At 34.7% G+C, this 19931-nt stretch overlaps 2 protein-coding genes across 2 annotated transcripts; both read left to right on the forward strand.

The window, feature by feature from the left end:
* The first annotated feature begins 11917 nt into the window (after nucleotides 1–11917).
* On the forward strand, nucleotides 11918–12610 carry LOC122004249 (putative disease resistance protein RGA3). The gene has a single exon (XM_042559169.1). It carries the CDS (start codon nucleotides 11918–11920, stop codon nucleotides 12608–12610), a length of 693 nt encoding a protein of 230 aa, XP_042415103.1.
* A 1114-nt stretch (nucleotides 12611–13724) lies between these two features.
* On the forward strand, nucleotides 13725–19636 carry LOC122005551 (5'-adenylylsulfate reductase-like 5). Its single transcript, XM_042560628.1, has 4 exons — nucleotides 13725–13981; nucleotides 18205–18386; nucleotides 18500–18624; nucleotides 18945–19636. Exons 1-4 carry the CDS (start codon nucleotides 13808–13810, stop codon nucleotides 19370–19372), a joined length of 909 nt encoding a protein of 302 aa, XP_042416562.1. The 5' UTR covers nucleotides 13725–13807; the 3' UTR covers nucleotides 19373–19636.
* Nucleotides 19637–19931: the final 295 nt, after the last annotated feature.

The raw sequence follows: 19931 nt of genomic DNA on the forward strand, positions 1-19931 counted from the left end.
GAATCCACTTCACATTAGTAGAGAACTAAAATGAGGTTTATGACCACTAATAACAACTTCAAAAAAAAATTTCTGAAATTTCACTACTGAAATAAGGCTCAACAGAAAACCTTCTCTGCAATTTCAACATTAGAAATTCAAATCTATAATGCAACTCACAGTATCAGTTCTAGATATTAATTCTCAGAGAACTTAAGGTTAAAACTTATAGGATTTGGCTTAGGAGAAAGTATCATTTGACAGTGCCACAATTTATGAAGAAATTACTGATACATTTTCTAGTAACAAGATCTATTTGCAAAGCATCCTTTAACCTCAAGCAATGCATCCATCAACTTGAATTCACAGCTACAGAATTTCCAAACAATTGAAATTGGAAAACTCATGAATTTTAAGCATATATAATTCTCCCCACACTTAAAACTTTGTCCATCTTGCAAAATCTAACTCATCAAGAATTCAACCCAAACTCTCAATTAAATATGACAAGCAAAGATGATCAAAGGTTAAAATGCTAGATTAGAATTAAAGAAAATTGTGGGAAAAGAATTTGGAAATCATTAGGGAACAAGAATGAAAAATATCCTTCATTTTCATTCATACATATGCTATTGTGACTTTGAAAAAAAAATAAAGCAAGTTCTAGAGTTCAATTGCTATGAGTACATGCCACACAAAAAGAAAATAATGAAGTATAGGCTTTAAGTGGTTCTCTCTAGGTAATTTTCATGCAATCTAACTCAATTGATCAAAATAGAATCCACCACCAAACTAACCAATATCATGTAAGTAAAGCATCCAATCATGCCAAATGACCTAAAATTGATGATCAAATTTAAGAAACTTTTACTATCTTAAAAATATTACTTGAACAAATCCATGGAGAATTTTATTAAAAATGACATGCTATGAATACTAAATAAAATACAAAGTATGGAAGCAAAATGTAAATGTGAAATATGAAACTAAGGAAAGTCGCACACAAAGAATTTATTAAAGAAAAAACTAAACACAAAACATGAATTAAAATGCAAAAGAAAGCGAAATTGGAACCAACTCCCCTTTAATTCTCGGTGGTTGAAGAAGATTTAGAAGAAGAATCCATGCTGGTAGTGGAGTAATTGTGGTTCCAATCAAATCCTTTTTATTTATCATTTTTCCTTTCAAAATTCTTTCTGGAGGTCGAAGACGGTTCAGTTTAAGCATCCACTCCGGAAGCTTATAATCTCCTACATAATCAATAAAAGACAACACCTCCCACACGCATATGGGATAAGAAGAGGATAGGAGAATATTAGTTTTGATAGAAAATTTATCCAGCAATGAATCACATCTAATAAAATCAATGAGTGGTACCTCTATTATATTTTCTGATAAATCACAAGAAATACTAACCTTGTCATGTTGAAAGGTACCTGGAGTGGTGATTATTACCTCCTTTTCATCAAGTAATGGTTCAAGCTATGGTTTAGGTGAATTTTCAACCTCAAGTAATGATTCTTGGGTCCTTACCTCCATAGCACAAGTCTCTACACTCTCATCAACAACATCCGGTTCAGGTGATCCTTGGGGTATTGCTTCCAGTAAGCAATCCCCTACACTTATATCATCAAATAAATTTTCATTTCTTGGATCATTCACAACATCTAAAGCAACAACATTAGTAGAATCGGAAACTACATCATCATCACAAAACAATACTAGAAAAATCTTGCGAAGTAATGGAAGTAGGGTCAGGCCTGACAGAATCTCTACTTTCCATCTCCCCACTGGAGTTTTGTGTTTGTAACTGATTGATAGATGACGCAATTTGATCTAACTGAATCTGTATATGTTGTATCTTTGAGAATTGTTGCTCTTGATGTTCTCTCATTTGTTGCATGACCTCTTTGAATTTCCATGTTGACATTCCAAATTGAGAATCGTTCTGTTGAAAAGGATGTAGCAAAGAAAATGTTGAAACCTCTTGAAACTCATATGAATTCAGGTAGGTTGGATATGGCTCAATGAATTGTCCTTGTGCATTTTCATACCTGCAACATGAATGATCCACCCAATTAGCATTATAAGTATTAGAAAATGATTCATACCTATTTTGTTGATCCATGGTTGGGTAAAATCGATGCTCAGGCTGAAAATGCTGATGCTCCATTCCACCTCCAAAATACTGAAAATATGGATTCATGCTTAAGAAATCTCCTACTCTTGCACTACAACACTAACAGTCAATATTAGAAGACTCAAAAGCATTAAGTTTCAAACACATGAATATATGAACATTAAAGAAATTAACAATTCAAGAATAGCCAACATGAAAATACTAGAAGACAAGCAATCAAATCAATAAAGATTCTAACAAAGAAAACCAATCAATGCTCAATTTAAAATAAGCACACACTACTAGTTATGTTCCCCAGCAACGACGCCAAAATTTTGATGTCATCATTTTTCATGTCACAAGGCACTTCAAAATTAATAAAAATTGGAACCCATTAAAACTAAAGTTAAGGGTTGTAGTAAGGAGTCCCAAATCTTATTTTTCCAAGGATAACTAATAAATGTCAACTAAGCACTTCTCTTTGACTCACATTATAAATTGATCTTATCTAATAAAATCAAGATTTGAATCAAAGAAACGTTAATCTCAGCTAAACATGATTATTTCCATCTCATCAAATTAACAACAATTCATTTCATATTCTAATGCATCATTGAATCAAATGATTTAATTTCTATCTCTATAATTCACAATCACAGTATCCATTAAACTCAAAAACTCAATACAATTGCAAAATCGAAATTAACATTTCATTCACCATCACAATCAAATTCAACACTCAACCCAATCACCAAGTCTTCAATTCTCAATCACATTCAACAATGTCTATTAGAGGTAAACAATGAAAATCTCAAGTGATTCATTCAACATTCAAGCATGAACACTGTCAAACAAATCTAATGAATCGAACAAGGGGGTTTTCTAAATCTATAAATTGAAAATAAACACTAATTTGTAGAGAACGAAATAGGAAATTCAAACTAAGAAGTAAACTGGAATCTAACTATCAGATCATCATATCTGAGTAAATGTATGAGAAATGAAAAGAAAACACTAACTAATAACATTCCACAATCCAAATCCGGAACCAAACCTCTCCTCTTTGCTGTGAAACAGAGTTGCCTCTGGGAAACGCCCTTCCGGCAATCACTAGCGAAGAATCAAACTCCCAGCTAGTGCAAGCCTACGGTCACAGCTTCTGGGAACGCCCTTCGAGCTCACAGACTGGCTGACACTCTCATTGCACGAAGAACAGATGCTGAATTCTGGAAATTGCGTCACTCGATCGATTGATCAGATCAACTTGAGTGCAGCAGATGAAGTGGAAGTCGGAATGGAATTGGAAGCTTCTGGGAACGCCCTTCGAGCTCACGATCAGCTGATGAACATCACAAATCAGGGAACGCCCTCGATCTGGATTGCGGATCAGAAATTCAACTCGCAGACCGGGAAACGCCCACTGCCACTCTCTGACATCGGACAATGAACGACGGCAGCTCAGTGATCGCTGGCGATGAAGAAGACTCGCTCACAGATTTGGCTTGTGGAAGGAGCGTCGGGACGAAGGATGAACAGTAGAGAATATCGCGAGGAAAAATGAACGCCCGAGCTCGCCATCACCACTGTAGCTTCTCAACTTTTAAACCTCTCCCAATATGATCCAAAGGTTCAGAATGTTTCAGATCTCATCTAACGGTTCAAACTTCTCAGATCAGGATCAAAAGATCTAGATCTTGTTCGATGGCTATGATGTACTTCCTCTTGGCTTGGATGGATCAGATCCTTGCCAGATGGCTCAGATCTCTCCGATCTTCACTGAACGGTCCAAATCACTCCAAGGCTTGATCGTCTTGTTTAGTCCTAGATTTGAGCCCAATTTTGATCTGATTTGATCGGTCCATGATCCTTTTGAAACCTACAAAGAATATATCAACTATTAGCATCAAATACCATGATTATAAGCTAATTTGCAATTAAGTCCAAGATAAATGTAATGCATGAAATGTGATGTCAATATAGGTTTTATCTATGAACAAGATCATTAAAAACATGCATTATGAATCAAAATAATGTAGAAAATCATGATTATCAACCTTCCATTGAATTTAATGGTTAACTTCCTCAATTGGGACCTGCCAACTCCGATACCAACCGACACTAAGCATGATAGCGATTATCCTGCGAGCTGACGAGAAGTGGAAATTAAGAAGAAGATAAGAAAAAAAATGTTGTCCTTTAACTTTTTTAAAAAAGGAAAATATTATTTAATAACTAAGGATTATCTCCTTAATAGCTAAGCACATGTTTATATAAAGTCTAACTCTAAAATTCAAATAAAGGAAAGAAATTCTAATGTATATGATCCTGTCTTAAGATGACGCATTGGGTAAATGGCACTATCGTTGATTGGGAGAAGACTTCAAGCTAGCAAGCTAGAAAATAGGATGAAACTTGGCTCTCTTTCCTGTGCACACCAAAGAGATCACATAGAACGTTAGGGCGAGAATCAGGGAAGGGGTCCCTAGCGTAAGCACTCCGAGCTCAAGTCAAGAGGGTGATCGAGAGAAAAGTGGAGAAAATGAACAGTAAATGTGTATGCCTAAGGATGTTTCCACATACCTGACCAACGGAGAGGACTCTCCTTTTTATATCGCCTCTCATAACCCTCCCTCACAATAATGAGATGACAAAAAATATTCAATGTCAGAATATGTTATATGATAGAAGACATATAGTCATGAAGATGTACAGTCATCCTCCGTGGAGTCTTCCGTTACATGCATATGAACGGTTTTTTATAACCTCCATAATGAATTAGGCGGCTGAGAATGTCTACTGTCAGACACTGGAAGATGTATAGTCACGCTCATAAGAAGATTTTATTGCAGGTATAGTAGAATATTCCCTGACAAGTAGCTATTATTATCTGCCAGATTGTTACAATTCTCTAACAATGATGTCCCCTGAAGGTAGTCTGACCGACCTAATAGCCGGCCGATTGTATGATGAGAAACTGACTATAGAAGTAGGGAGCTAAGTCCCTTAAGTCCAACCAGCTCTTTGACCCAACCAAGTATATGCTTAGTGCTTAGACATAAGATAAGTTCTGTAAATCTGTCCGACTCTTAGGACGACTGCTATATGTTAAGAGTTATATTGTAATAGTGGGATGTGAGTTGTCCTCTAAGTCCGGTCGACACTAAGTCCAACCGATTGTATATTAAGAGACTGCTCTTGCTGTGTGTTGAGTGAATACCTCTGAAAGATGAAGAGTTAAGCCCCGTATGTTTGGCCAGCGTTAGGTTCATTCGAATTTATTCTATATATCTTGGTACTGAGTAGAACGTTAATATCCTCCATTCCGCCCGGCATTCATGCCGACTAGCTATATGCTGAGGAAATTGTGCTCAAATAATGGGGAGTTGGGTCCCTTAAATTCGAGCAGGCATAAGTTCGTTACTAATACATATTCCGAAGAATCTTTGTTCACATGTTTATCGTTTTCTCAAAACCATGATTATTTAGCATTTTGTTGAGCCAGTCTTAGTGTTTAATTTTAGGTAATGTTATGGATGGATATTATAACTTAATTTTATTACGGTAATAAAATAAAACTATAAATCACGAGATGATAATTTAATGTTAAAAGAATAAGTTTGACCAAATTACCATTTTTACGTACAATTTTAAATGTTAAATTACTTAGGATCTCTAATATAAAATTTATAAGAGGTTTATAAAATTTAAAATGCTGAATAAAATTTTAAAATTATTATAGAGGTGAGATTTAAAATTTATAGTTTAAGAGTAATAGTAGAAATTTGAATATACTCTTTTGTCTTAAAATTGATAAATATGTATGAAATCATATGACTTATACTATGAATTAAATCATAAAAAAATTTATTTAGAGTTTTAATCCTCGAAGATATTTCAATAAATTTTTATATTGATGATATAATATATTGAGATTATAAAAAATACTCATTTAAAATTTTAACTATTGAAGATGTCCTTAGGTAAATCTCAACCAAGCTTACATTATTTAAGGAAAAAAGAATTTATTTGTTTTTTTAAATCTGATTTGATTTACAACTAAGGGCACCTGCAATGGGAGGTTTATAGTTTGCAATTTATGCTATAAATCTCTCAATATAAACCCTTCCCCCACTACATAGGTGGGGTTTATAGTTTTTTTTATAAACCGATATTAAAATCTTTGGATCAAGTTTATAAAAAAAATAATGGAGAGAGGATAGAGAGAGAATTTTAAAAGAAGTGGAATTTTTAAAAGAGATATTTTATAATAATAGAGAGTGGTTTTTAAAAGAAGTAAGGTTTTTAAATTTTGATGTGACAATGATGTGGCAGAGCATAAACCTCTTTAAGAGGTTTACGACTACGGATGCCCTAATAAAGTATAAATCTACTTTTATATAAGCAGTAGGTTTACAAATTCCTAAGGTGGCCTTAGGTACACGATGAGGTAATGCAGGACCGGCTCAAGCCTATTTGGGACCCTAGGCGGAAATTTTTTTTTAGGCATTTGACGTTGTTTTAAAAAAAAAAATCTCTCATCTTTTTTCATTTAGACTTGGATCGAAAATTGTGGTTTAAATTTTTTTTTAACAAATTAAATATTAATTTTAAAAATATTTTTTTATACAATTTAATTTTCTTACTTTTTAGATGTAAAATTATTAATTAAATTTTCATATTCAAGATAATCAAAGAAATATAATTTTTACGGTATTAAATATAGATTATTATTAGATATAATAATACACCTCAAGTAGATAATAAGTTTACAAGTCACTTAACTTAAAAATGAAGAAGGATAAATGTATGTCTAATTATTTAAATATAAGACGGAAAGAACAACCCTTAAAAGAGGAACAAAATTGAGAAAATAAGAACAATGAAATAGGATAATAATACAAAAAAAATCATTCTCATATGCTCAACTCATCGTTGTCATCGGCAAAGTACAAAACTAAATAAAAAAAATAATGTAAAAAATGATAAAATTGAATACAATCTTTAGAAAATAAAGATCACAATGAGACTAAACCAGCCATTATGATTTATCAATAACTAAATAGAAGTGTTTTTAAGCAGCACAAGAAAAAATAAACTATAATTTTTATTACCTAAACTAGAACAATTATAAATGATAGAATGCAAACAAAGGGAAAATCGAATAATTTGTGACGGTAAATATATCTAAATAAAAGTTAAAATTAATGTCTATCAAGGAAGCGAAATGGCAAAGGTATCTAACTTGTTATTGCTAAAAAATAATAAAATCTTCCATTTTGATATGTCATAATATGGATGAATGCATGAACATTTAAATTTAATCAAGCAAGGAGCATTGTAATACCGACCGAATCAATGTATTAGTGTTAGGTGGAGATGTGGAGTTTTTCTTCTCGAATCTCAATGAGTAAGAGAAGAGAGGGGGAGTTGGAAAAGGAGAAGAGGGGGGACTTAAAAAAAACTAATATTTTTATTTTGTATTGTATGGATAAGATAAAAAATTTTAATTCATGTTCTTATTAATTAAAGAGAAAGCATCACCAATGAATGAGAAATGTAATGAGAGAATGCTATGATTGAGATATATTGAAGAGGAATAGATTAAGTTTTATAAAATAACATTCATAGTTAAAAATAAATTTAATTTGTTAAAAGAGAGTCCCTTTATAAAAAATGTGGAGCCGCCACATCAGCGGCCCCCCTAGAGTCGGTCCCACGAATATGAAGGGAGGTAAATGCAGATACACAGCTGAAAGCGCATAGCCGAGACGCTAAAAAAAAATGATATCTTTGTGAAATTTGAAGTTTGATAAATGAGATCATGTAAATATTTAATCATGTGGGTCTTATTCTTTTCAATTCTTTTAAAAAATATACATAAAAATATATTTAATATATTAAAAAAAAATGATCTCAATTTTTAGAAAATGAGATTGTAAAATCTTTTAGTATGTGGGCCCTATTTTTTTCGTTCTCTTTAAAATATATATATATTTAATACACAAAGGGGCATGGAATAACTAATGCAGATGAGTTGACATGGGGTAAATTAATTGTGCAATGAATAAATTACTCTAATTCAAAGTTAACCCCAAGTAATTAACGGTAAATAAGTATTCTTTTAAAGAAGCACAAAGTATTTATTGATTGTAAATTTAAATTATTTTATTAAATTTATCTTACTTAGATCATTTTTTTTAAAATTAATTTTATATGGGTTAATACTATTTTATTGAGTTTTGACCAAAATAAAAATGGAACAATATAGTACTTTTAGAATATTTCAAAGAAAAAAGGATAAATTTGCATACACTCCCCATTGGTAAACACAACTTTACATGCAGTCTCCATCCATGAAAAACTTTCTTTTCACTCCCAAGTCAAACATATTTACCTAATTGCCCATGATATTTTTATGTACAAAAAGTCCAAAAATCAGTATAAATCCTCTTAAATTCAGTATATTAAATTAGAATCTAGTATATTTTCTATTAAATTGAGTACGATTCTTTTTTCACCTCAAAATATACTCGATTTTAGTTTAATATGTTGAATTTAATAGAAAATATACTCGATTTTTAATATAAAGTACTGACTTTAAAAAGAATTATACTCAATTTTTGACTTTTTGTACCTAAAAAATATAGGTTAATTTTAATATAAAATATACTCGATCCTAGTATAGAGTACTGGATTATAGTGTAAAGTGCTGAATTTAACAAGAATTATACTTATTTTTAGACTTTTTATACCTAAAAAATAAGAGGGATAATTTTGATAGAAAATATACTCGATTTTTAATATAAAGTACTGACTTTAAGAAGAATTATACTCGTTTCAGACTTTTTGTACTCAATTTTGGACTTTTTGTACCTAAAAAATCTGAGGGGCAATTTAGGTATCAATATTTGCATGAGGGAGTTGAAACAAGTAATACTTTGCATGCAGAGAGTGGAAACAAAGTTTTTTAAGCATGAGTATTGTATGTAAAGTTATGATTACCATTAAGGATTTTTCTCTAATTTACCGAAGAAAAAATTCAAAAGGAAAAAAAACCCATTGCATTAATTAAGTGCTTAATTAATGTGATATCCATTACTTGAAAATTATATTCACACTCAAATGATGCAGGGTGATGCTGGAATATAAAATTATAAATAGATTAAGAATAATAATAATAATAATTCAAAAATGCATGATTAATTTTTTTTAAAAAAAATAAAATCAAAGAAGACTACAATGGAAAGATTTATTTATCTTTGACGAAGTGAATAACCAACCCAGGTGTCATAAATTAAATAGAATATGAAAGTTGTTTTAGCCTTATAAAATTGCTGGAAACAAATTAACCCCGCGTGTGGCTTCCGATGACCAGAATTTATTTCCTAATTTGATTATAATTTGATTTTGTACGTAATCATAATTAGATTATAAAATCACAGTCATTCCAATCACAATTAATTATACCAAATAAAACCGTTTATTTTCAATAATTTTAAATCTCAATCGGTTCCAATCTTATTTCCAATTATTCCAACTCAAAAAATCTATAAATAACAAGCCATCCTAATCTGCTTTGAGCTGCTCGACACCACCATGACGGCGAAGAGCGAGTCTTCCAGCGGCGACGGCGAGGCCACCCCCACTGTTCCGGAGTGGGTGGCCACCTTGGCGAGGCAGCAGTACTTCACCAGCGGCGGCGACGACGACGGCGAAGCCATTGGGGTGCCGGTGTGGTACATCGCCTCGAAGAGGGTGGAGAACTCCGACCTCGACACGCAGCAGAACCGCCTCTACCTTCCCACCGACTCCGTCGGGGCCAATCTCGTCGGCCTCCTCTCCCTGGAGGAGCGCACCATGGCCAGCCTCGTCGAAGACATCGGCCAGCCTAGTAAGCGGTGCCGCACGGAGGCAGCGGAAGAGGAGATGAGGGAGAAGCAGAAGGCGGCGGGGCGGGCGCACGGAGGGCTGCCAGTGCGGGTGTACGCACGGTGCGGGTTCGTGTTCTACCTTTGGCTGACTCTATGGGACGGAAGCGGTGACACCGTGATCCAGGGCCACGAGCTCAAGTTGTTCCGGTCATTCAGTTCGCTGAAGAAGGGTGAGGACATTGACGTTTGGGCCTTCCGCCGCCGCGGGGAACTTTGCTTCGCCATCGGGAGGCCATGAACTGCTAGCTGGACCAATCTCTCAAGTCAAATCGAGGAGTCACGTAGACATGGAAAAAAGAATTTAATATTTTTTAAATAAATATTAGAAATATTTAATTTTATTAGTTATAGTGAAAGGTGAAATTTATCATTCTAGCAACACAACACGATCGATCCTACGACCAAGGAGGTAAATCGAGAAGCTGCAATTGGCTACTGTGGGGAGAGTATTTTTATTGACTTTGTCGAGATTCGACATCTTACCCATTGTAACAATATTTACCTTGTATTAGCCAACTCAATTATGTCCCAGGCCACATTTAATTTTGTTAGTAAAATTTAAAAAGGTAATTTCATATATTATCAATGATTATTCATATAATTAGAAGCAATGACCAACTAGGTCACGCAATAATAACTTTATCTTATGTCAAACCTCACTTTATTAGTAAAATTTTAAAAATAAAAAATATTTTAGGTTTTCTAATTTAGAAACAGCAATAAATTATTGTAATACTATGAATATACATTTTAATTATATATATATATATATTTTTAAAAAATATCAATTATTTTTAATTTTGAGGAAGGAAAGTCTCAACACAATAGTAAAATTATTGTGTAACCTACATAAAATAAGTTCGAGTACTAGATATAGTCACTACGTATAATAGACTCTTCCTCGGAATCCCTCATTGACGAAAGCTTTGTGAACTAAATTATATTTTTATCAATTTTAATTTTGATAAATTATTAATAAAATTTATTTATTTATATATATATATATATATATAATTTTTATCATTAAAAAATTAAAATTACTAATTAAATTTTAATAAAAAAATAAAAAAAATTACCAACTAAAATCTAATTTTAAAAATTAACAATTAAATCTAACACAAGTAGAAAAAATAAAAATGTTCTAAATTTAATCTATAAAAAATTTAAAATTTTTTATCAATTATAATTTAGTTAGTAAAAAATTAAAATTACCGATAAAACTCAACTAAAATTTATTTGAACCATAATTTTTAATATTTAATATCCCTATTCATATGTTTTTAAATTAATATTTATATTAAATTTATATAAATATATATATGTAAATTTTATGGACCTAATATAACAAGGGCCTTAATCGTCTGTGCCTTGAGCCCGCCCTGAGGTAATGACCTCCTAGAACAAGTTGACTATTAATGCAACTTAAGGACACGCCCTGATGAAACTTGAATTGGAGGGATTGTTAATGCATCTTAAGGACACGGTTTATGATGGTGAGGATTTAGTGGAAAAGATCGAGCACGATGTTCTGCATCATGGAGTGGATCAGCATCAATACGAGGCACGTAGCCGATCATCATCCTCTTTCAATTCCTCTGCAACAAAAAGTGAAAAATGCATCTTCTCCTGTTAAAGTTCACACTGTGGTTGAAATTGAGGATAGCCGTGTTTATAAATTAAGGAAAATTTATCTAAGTTTAGACAAAATTGCAACTGCACTTGTAAAGATCATCAAAGTTGTGAATTCGACCCCATAGGTCATCCGAGTTAGTATGTGGTGGGATGCTTATCACATGAGGTCGAGGGGTCGAAATTCGAGGTAGCCAGGGCGTAAATCCCCGGTCCCTGTGCAACTCACCCCACCTGTCACATACTCGCTCAGGATGCTATGATTTATCTCCCTCGTGATGACCTTGGGTCGGATACGGCGGGGACGCTGGGGGCGAACGATTTCACCTTTTGCCACATCAAAGTTGTGAATTCAGTAGATGCAGATGACAGACAGAACATACATACTGCAGACTCCATAAGCAGTAACGCAACTTCCTTCTTGGTCAATGGTAAAGTGTATGGACGAGACATAGAGTTCAATACACTCAGACAACTGTTGTTGAAACCTTCTCTTGGTTCGGGATTCAGCAATGGCAGCCTGTCTTTCATAAAAATTTTGGGGGATGAAGGCGTCGGAAAGACAACTCTGGCTCAGCGACTATACAGCGATACGAGCATAACGGAATATTTTCAGTTGAAGATCTGGGTCTATCCATCAGAAAACTTCAACGGGAAAAGAATCACCAAAGAGATATTGCAGTCTGCAAATATCGACACTCCTGATTGTATGAATTTGGATATGCTTCAAGTTATGGTTAAGAAGAAGATAGCATCAAAAAGATTTTTGATTGTCCTCGATGACCTATGGAATAAGGACCGACACGGATGGGACATGCTTTGTGCATCACTAAGCTCCGGAGTGCCTGGCAGCAAGGTGCTCCTGACAACTCGCTTTCCAAGGCTCCCAACTGTGGCTTCCAATGAATGTGCATTCCACCTAAATAGAATGGACGAAGAAGAGTTCCAGTGAAAAGGTTTAAAGAATTCATCTCCCTAAAGAATTTGTCAATAAAGAACTGCCCCATGCTTATGAGCTCGACAGAATACAAGAGCGACGAACTTCTCCTGCCGCCTTCAATTCAGAAATTAACACTGCTAGACTGTGGAAGTCTCAGCGAAGCTCTGCCGCGTTGCTTGCTTAATCTCCCTTCAATTTCTCAGTTGGAAATAGGCCATCCTCCGACCCAAGGATGATGTCTTCCAAACCTTTGCAAAGGTACTTTTCATTGACAATGTACTCTAAGATGAACTTGCTAGACGTGCTTTTTACATTACTTTAGGTCTTGCTTTCAGAAACTGTGTTTGTTCTCATTTATGATTTCAGTATCATTCACCACCCTGCGAATCATACCATGTGATCTGCTATATTTTGCTTTGTAATCTGCTTCTATGGTCTACCAACTTCTTGATTGGACTATATGTATCAATAAGTCCCTTGTTCATTCCTAGAAAACTCATCTCTGCATGAATGATACCCAAAAAAAAAACACAAGTGAATCCTTTAGAAGTACTTTTGCTAGAGTTTACGTGTAGTTTGTGAATTCTAGCTCTAATCAAGAAAAAACCCGGCAATTTCAAAATTTTCTTTAAAAACACGTAGCTAATGCCCTTGGTCAAGTCACGTTCAAGTGCGAGGAAGCATCATATTCTCATGGGGCGGTGCCGTTGTCATACGCCTCTATTTAACCAAATATTGTTGACCTCTTCCATAACACGAGAAGAATCATTCCACTCAGATTGTATGATTAATAAATTTATAGAGCATCTACCTTTAAAATTAATTAATCATGTAAAATTTAAATATCTGAATTATTAAAAAAAAATACCTGTAACCTTCACTACATTTATCAATATTAATTATTTTGTTCAATCGTCCAAAAGAGAAAATGTTAAGTTATCTCAGAAAGTGGTCTTTTGCATTTTATTATATTATATTTCTCGTAAAACAACTGTTCAAAAATATCTCTCGTCGGAATTTTGTAAGAGATTCTTTTCTTTTCTCTGCACAATTTATCGGATTCGGATTTACAGTCTCGGGCGGATCCGATGTGTTACCGACCTGTTAGAAGTTTCGATTTAAGAATCGAAACCCAATCCAAATGAGAAGACGCGCAATTTAATAAGTAGGAAAGAGAGGTCGAAATCTCGCTTGCATTGTTCCTTCGCTATGGTTGAATCCTACTGCCATTTCCTCTCTCTCCTCCTCCTCATCTCCCCTGCCGCCTCCCTCGGACGCCTCCGATCCGCCGAGCAGCCGCTGTGTTCTCGATCGGACCACGTCTTCCTCATCCACCACGGATCTCAATGCCCTTCTTCAGTCAACAAGTCTCTGCCTGTGGAGGTACGCTGTCGCATGTTGCTTACTTGTACTCTCCGTTTGAGTATTTCTGTCCAAAGGTGGAAGCTTTCTTGTCGGAAGTAGGTGACGAGATTAATTACGGTTTGACTTTTATCGGATTGTTAGGTCTGTAGAAGGATTCCTTATGACTATTTACCGGGTTTCTTAGAATCTTTTTTTTTTTTGAGTTACTTGTGTGGGTTTTGTACTGAAATATGACAACTAGGCTTGTTGTTTTGATTTGGTTTGAAGGAAAGACATGCCTTTTCATTATTATGTCTTTGATTTCCGGTTATGCTTGATTAGGTAGGTTACATGCTGCCGATTAAGTGTAGAAAGGGCAAACTTTGATGTCTTTCATGAATTTGAGACTGTAGTTTCGATGATTACTGCTTGATAAACTGCTATTGATTTAACTCCTTTTTTTCTATAAGCAGAAAGGTGAAGAATTATAAGTATCTGTTTTATTTAGATACAAAGTGGGTTGCTGACCTCTTTTATTTGTTTCTCAGATTTCTTTCCACCCCTCCCTTTTTTTTTCCTAATTTAATCTCATGCTTTAATGGGATGCTAACTTTAATAGCTTTCACTTAAATTTGAAGTATGGTACTTGGTAGCTATCTGTTGATTGATCTCTTATGCTTCTTGAGGTGTGTGGTGTGCTTCATAGTTTCCACCCTAAGCTGAATCATTTTCATGCCTTTTTTTTTAACATTTGGGTTCGTGTGGCCATTCACTTTGGACTTTTGCTACGGTCTAAGTTAACGCGTGCTATGAAGGGAGTAATTTTTAATGTCCATTTTCCAACAATGGACAACCAGATAGTAGTTTAAGATATCTTGTCTATGCTGGTTTCTTTGTGGATCAACAGGATAAATTTTATTATATTTTACTTTCTCGTTATCATGGACTAAACTCCCACTATGTCAGTTGAAAGGGAAAAGTTGGATATTAGTGGACAAACTGAACGTGTCACGATTTTTCTTAGCATATAATCATTGTGTTGGCCTTTAGTGTTTAGATTAAAGTTAAACTTGTAAATAAAAAATAATGTATTAGTGTAATATATATGTACTGTTGATGGTTTGATTTGTGATATTGCCTCAAAAACTGCTTTGTTAGAGAATAAGATATATGTGGGCTGAATCTATGGAACCATTTGACATTATAATCACCATTAATTTGCAAAAGAAAATTATAAGCACAGATCTTAGCAACAAATGAAAATAACAATTATTTAAAACTGCACTTGCTTACCAGTATCAATGATCTTTTGACCATCACAAACTATCGATAGAGTTATACTAGGCACAAAGAATTCTAGTTGGAGATATGAAAGATATTAATGGAGATTGGACTAAATGGATTATATATTAGAAATAAGAGAACAAAAGGAAAAAATTTCAACGCTTGTACCGTCTCGGCCGCCTAGGCAGTTGAATTTTTTTTTTACTATTTTTATACATAATTAAATAATATATTAACTAAAGGATAACAAATTAAATAGAGGATCAAAAATTTTAAAAAAAAATACTATAAAATATATTAATTAAAATAAAAAAGTTAATCTAAATATTTTTTAAAATATATATTAAATTAATAGGATAATTTTATTGGATTTTAATTAAGCCTATTTAAATTATCTCAGTCATGATTAAAATTATTAATCAAAAGTTTCAATTAATTCCTAAATTTAAAAAAAAAACCTATTCTATTCGGCAATCGTCTTCGACATTTTGGAGTTGTATATGTCGTCGGACGCATCGCGTCCGAACTCGTTGTCAGGCCTAGACGACAAGTCCAAACCCGTCGCTCGTTTCTAGACGCAACACCTGAGCCTAGCAATAGGCCCGAAAGTGTCACCCAAGTCCAACGACAGGCTTGGAGGCGCCGCCCGAGTCCGACAATGGGCCCGGATGACTCACGTGAGTCCATCGATGCGTCAGCACACATAAAGTCCGAAGCGGAAATGCTGAATTGCCGCCTAAACCACCGCCTTTCACAAGGTAGTGCGGTACAAGGTCATGCAGCTGAGGTCTGCCTTCCGCCTAGGCGACGCCTCAACCACCGTTTAGAACAATGCCAGGAATTCAGAACAAGATTTTTAACTCAACAATGATAGTTGGAAATTTAAGAGAATAAGGGAGTTGGAGGACTGAATGACTTACAAAGCTATTTAAGCTGATATTGAAAAGAAAGTGTTTGATTAAGAGAAGGTACTCCAAGTACTCTCTAGTCTCCTGTGTAAAAACAAAGAAGACGTATAAAATTATGCGGATTATAGGGGTGTTAAATTAATGAGTTATTCTATATAAAAAAAAAGGCAACCCGGTGCATGAAGCTCCCGCCCTGCGGGGTCCCGAGGAAGGATCCATTGTACGCAACCTTACCCTGCATTTTGCAAGAGGCTGTGTTTTTTTTATCTATGAAGATAGTATTACATATAAGACCAACTTTGAGTTTAAATTTTTTTTATACTAGTTATGAATGACACATTCAATGCACGTTACTACAATGCACGTTATTTGTAGATAAACATTATTTTGATTGATGAAACATGTGAAATAGTAAATGCTTAATAAAGTAAAGACGGAATATATGAAATTTAAGTTTAGTAGTAGACATAGTTATTAAGATAGGAGATGATAGACTTTTAAATATCTAGGATCATTTTTGTAAAAGATAAAGTGATTGATATTGATGTTTTACATAGGATACAAACAAGATTGTTAAAATAAGGAGAGCATTAGGAATTCTTTGTAATTGTAATGTCCTCTAAAGTTTAAAGAGAAGTTTTACAAAACTACTATTAAACATATTATGTTATATGAGATTAAATATTGGAATATAAATTGAGCACGTGAGCAAAAGATCAAAGTTATAGAACTGAGGATGTTAATATGGATATGTAAACATACCAGGACAAGAAATGAGAGTATTAAAAAAAAGATAAAGGTTGCACATATTGAGAAAAAAAAATCCAGAGATGCATTTATAATGGTATGGATATGTACTTAAGCGATCAATAAATACGCTAGTAAAGCGATGTGATACCATGACAAATATGCACATTAATCAAGGAAGAAAGTGGCAAAAAGATTTGATTAGCAACTATAAAATAGGATAATATTCATTTAAATTTAGATGAAAATATAGTAGATAATTAAGCCTAATGGCGTAGAGAGATTCATGAGAGAGTGTAGTGCGAGCAGTGAGGAGAGCTGAGAGGGGAGGCTACATCGGAGGGAGTCATGGTGTAGAGTATAAGGATTGTATGAGATGATAGTGATGTATAGGTGAATAAATCCACGTTGGAATGATCTATCTAATCCATAGCAAACGGCTGGTGGTAAAGACACGTCAAATCCGTTATGGCTGGGGCTTTGCCAAAAAGCCTATGAAGGTGAATAGATCCACTAAAAAGGTCTATCTAGTCTGCAGTAAACAGCTCGTAGTAAAGACACATCAAATACGTTGAAGCGACTCCGTGAGGCTTGGAGACGACATTGGATGATCCTATCCTCACAGACATAGGAGGAGGTTTGGCAGAGACAATGCAGAGCCATCTGAGGCTCGTGGACATAGGATGGAGTTTCGACAAGGAGGATGTAGAGTTAATTGTGGCTCGTGGACACAGTGTGGAGTTGCGACGGTGATGATGTCTAGACATGCACAGTATGGACAGAGATGGATCACATGACGATCAACAATGCTGATCGATACCTCATCTTCGATATCTTATATTGAGGACGAGTAGACGGCTAGCACGCGTCACACAGAGAGAGATGATACCCGAGTGAGCACATGCACACTTCCATGGTTTCCCTTCCATCTGACAATTTGTCAGACATGACATAAGGAGCTCCATGGTTAATTTGTATCGTTGTACACATTTTGATGATATATATTTACCTTTTCATCAAAAAAAAAAAAGAGGGATTCATATAGCTGACGTCACTTAGTGGGATAAAAACTTGATTATTGTTGTTGTTGTTGTTGTTGTTGTTGTAAGGGTGTTGGAGGACTCACTACATTATTATTTCTCTAACCATTGTGAATAATTGTTTATATTTGCAATTTACATCTCCCTGCCTTCTTTTATTTCGACTTGAACTTGCAGTAGTAGTAGTAGTACTGCCTCATATTTATGCTTTCCCTTGGCATCTTTTCATTTGTTTTGGTCGCGAGCTACAAGTTTTGTCTAATTTGTATGATAATTTTTGAAGGTGAGTGGAGAGATACTCGAGAAAGTACTGGGTTCTCACAAGATAAGTACTTATTTTTCTGTTCTCTTCTATGCATCATGGTGCCCATTCTCACTCGGCAGTCAACCTACTTTTGATGCTCTTAGTTCCATGTTTCCTCAAATAAAACACTTCTTAGTGGAAGAATCATCAGTCATGCCCAGGTATGCTGCACCAAGTTTACTAGTTGATTTTCTCTACTCTTCATCTAGCTTGCCATGTATTCTTTATGAAACTTACCATTTCATGTGTTCAACATTTTTTTGTTGCTACTCAGTCTCCTCTCAAGATATGGTATTCACAGTTTTCCAGCTATAATTTTGATCAATGGGACAGCAAGGCTTCACTATCATGGGTCAAAGGATCTCACTTCCCTTGTCTATTTCTACAAGAAAAGTACAGGTACATTAGCTTCGGTTACATTTCTTTTCTCTGTGCGGAACTTCTGATTTACACTATCCAGTTTCATCCAGTATATTTGATGCATAGAAAAAGTCAATGCTCATGACAATTTCTTCAACTCAACCTTATGGTGTTAGGTTTAGCATGGACCTTGCAAACATAATAGGTTTGGGCTGTATAATATCAGTTCAAGCGCCGTAATTTCAACTTCATTATTTTGTCTTTACATTTTCTCTACCTCATTTAATTTTAATTTCCAGATGAAACTATTTGTAGCATCTTAAACATATAGCAAACGTATCTTTGTTATTTTTATACAGGTTTTGACTCAGTCATACATCTGGAGATAGATCAGGCTGGTTCTGGAAATGTTAGGACTCAAACACTCCAGGTTGAAACTACAAAGGAATTGATAACGAAGGAACCCTACTTCGCATTTAGTGTTCTTTTCATCTTTCTGAGGATGATCATATGCTTCGTCCCGGCAATATACTCCCATGTGAAAGTCTTTTGGGTCTCGCACGCCTGGCATCTGACATTGAGGTTTCTTTGTGAATTGAGCCATTTGTCGGAGCAGGTGCTGCATTTGGTTGATGTCAGAAAGTTATGGAGCAATCTTAGGATTCGCAATCGGACTAGGAACCTCCGGAAAGGTGCGAATAATGCACGAGTTTGGGCTACTAATCTTGCTTCAGTCTCCCTAGGTGAGTCGTCTACTTCGAAACTAATTCTTACTGACCCACAATAATCTCCTTCGATTCTGTGGTAACGTTCCCCACACTTGTTATAGAGCTATGATAGATAGGGATGTGAGAGGGCATATGAGAAGCAAAATCTCATGTCATTCTTTGTTTTTCTTTTTCTTTTTTTTGGATATGTTATCATATCTATACTGTATACAGTTTACTCGGACTGCATTTTAAGAGCATGCAATCTGTAGCTTTTCTGAGTTGTATCTTCTTGCTTTTTTTTGGCAAATCATTGTAATCTTACATTGGAAGTTCATGCATCACATTTCTCCGGTTACCCTCCGGTCACCTGCATCTGTGTTGCAAGTAGAAATTAAAGCGGGTTTTGGGTTATTGAACTTGCCTCGATGGTGTTTTGAAGTCGACAACAATTGAAAACTCTATATGATTGATGTGGCGTATAACGGATGGCCCCAAAGTTAATATAAGGTCAAGGGTCAAGGTAATGTATCAGTCAAAAGTCAAGAATATGGTGATGGTCAATGTCAAGGGGTGCATGTCTAAATTGATTGTGCATGTCTCAATCCCCTAATTGCTTTGGGGCATAATTTCTCGTCT

The sequence above is a fragment of the Zingiber officinale genome, chromosome 7B (genome assembly GCF_018446385.1).
Source record: "Zingiber officinale cultivar Zhangliang chromosome 7B, Zo_v1.1, whole genome shotgun sequence".
Classification (NCBI taxonomy): Eukaryota; Viridiplantae; Streptophyta; class Magnoliopsida; order Zingiberales; family Zingiberaceae; genus Zingiber; species Zingiber officinale.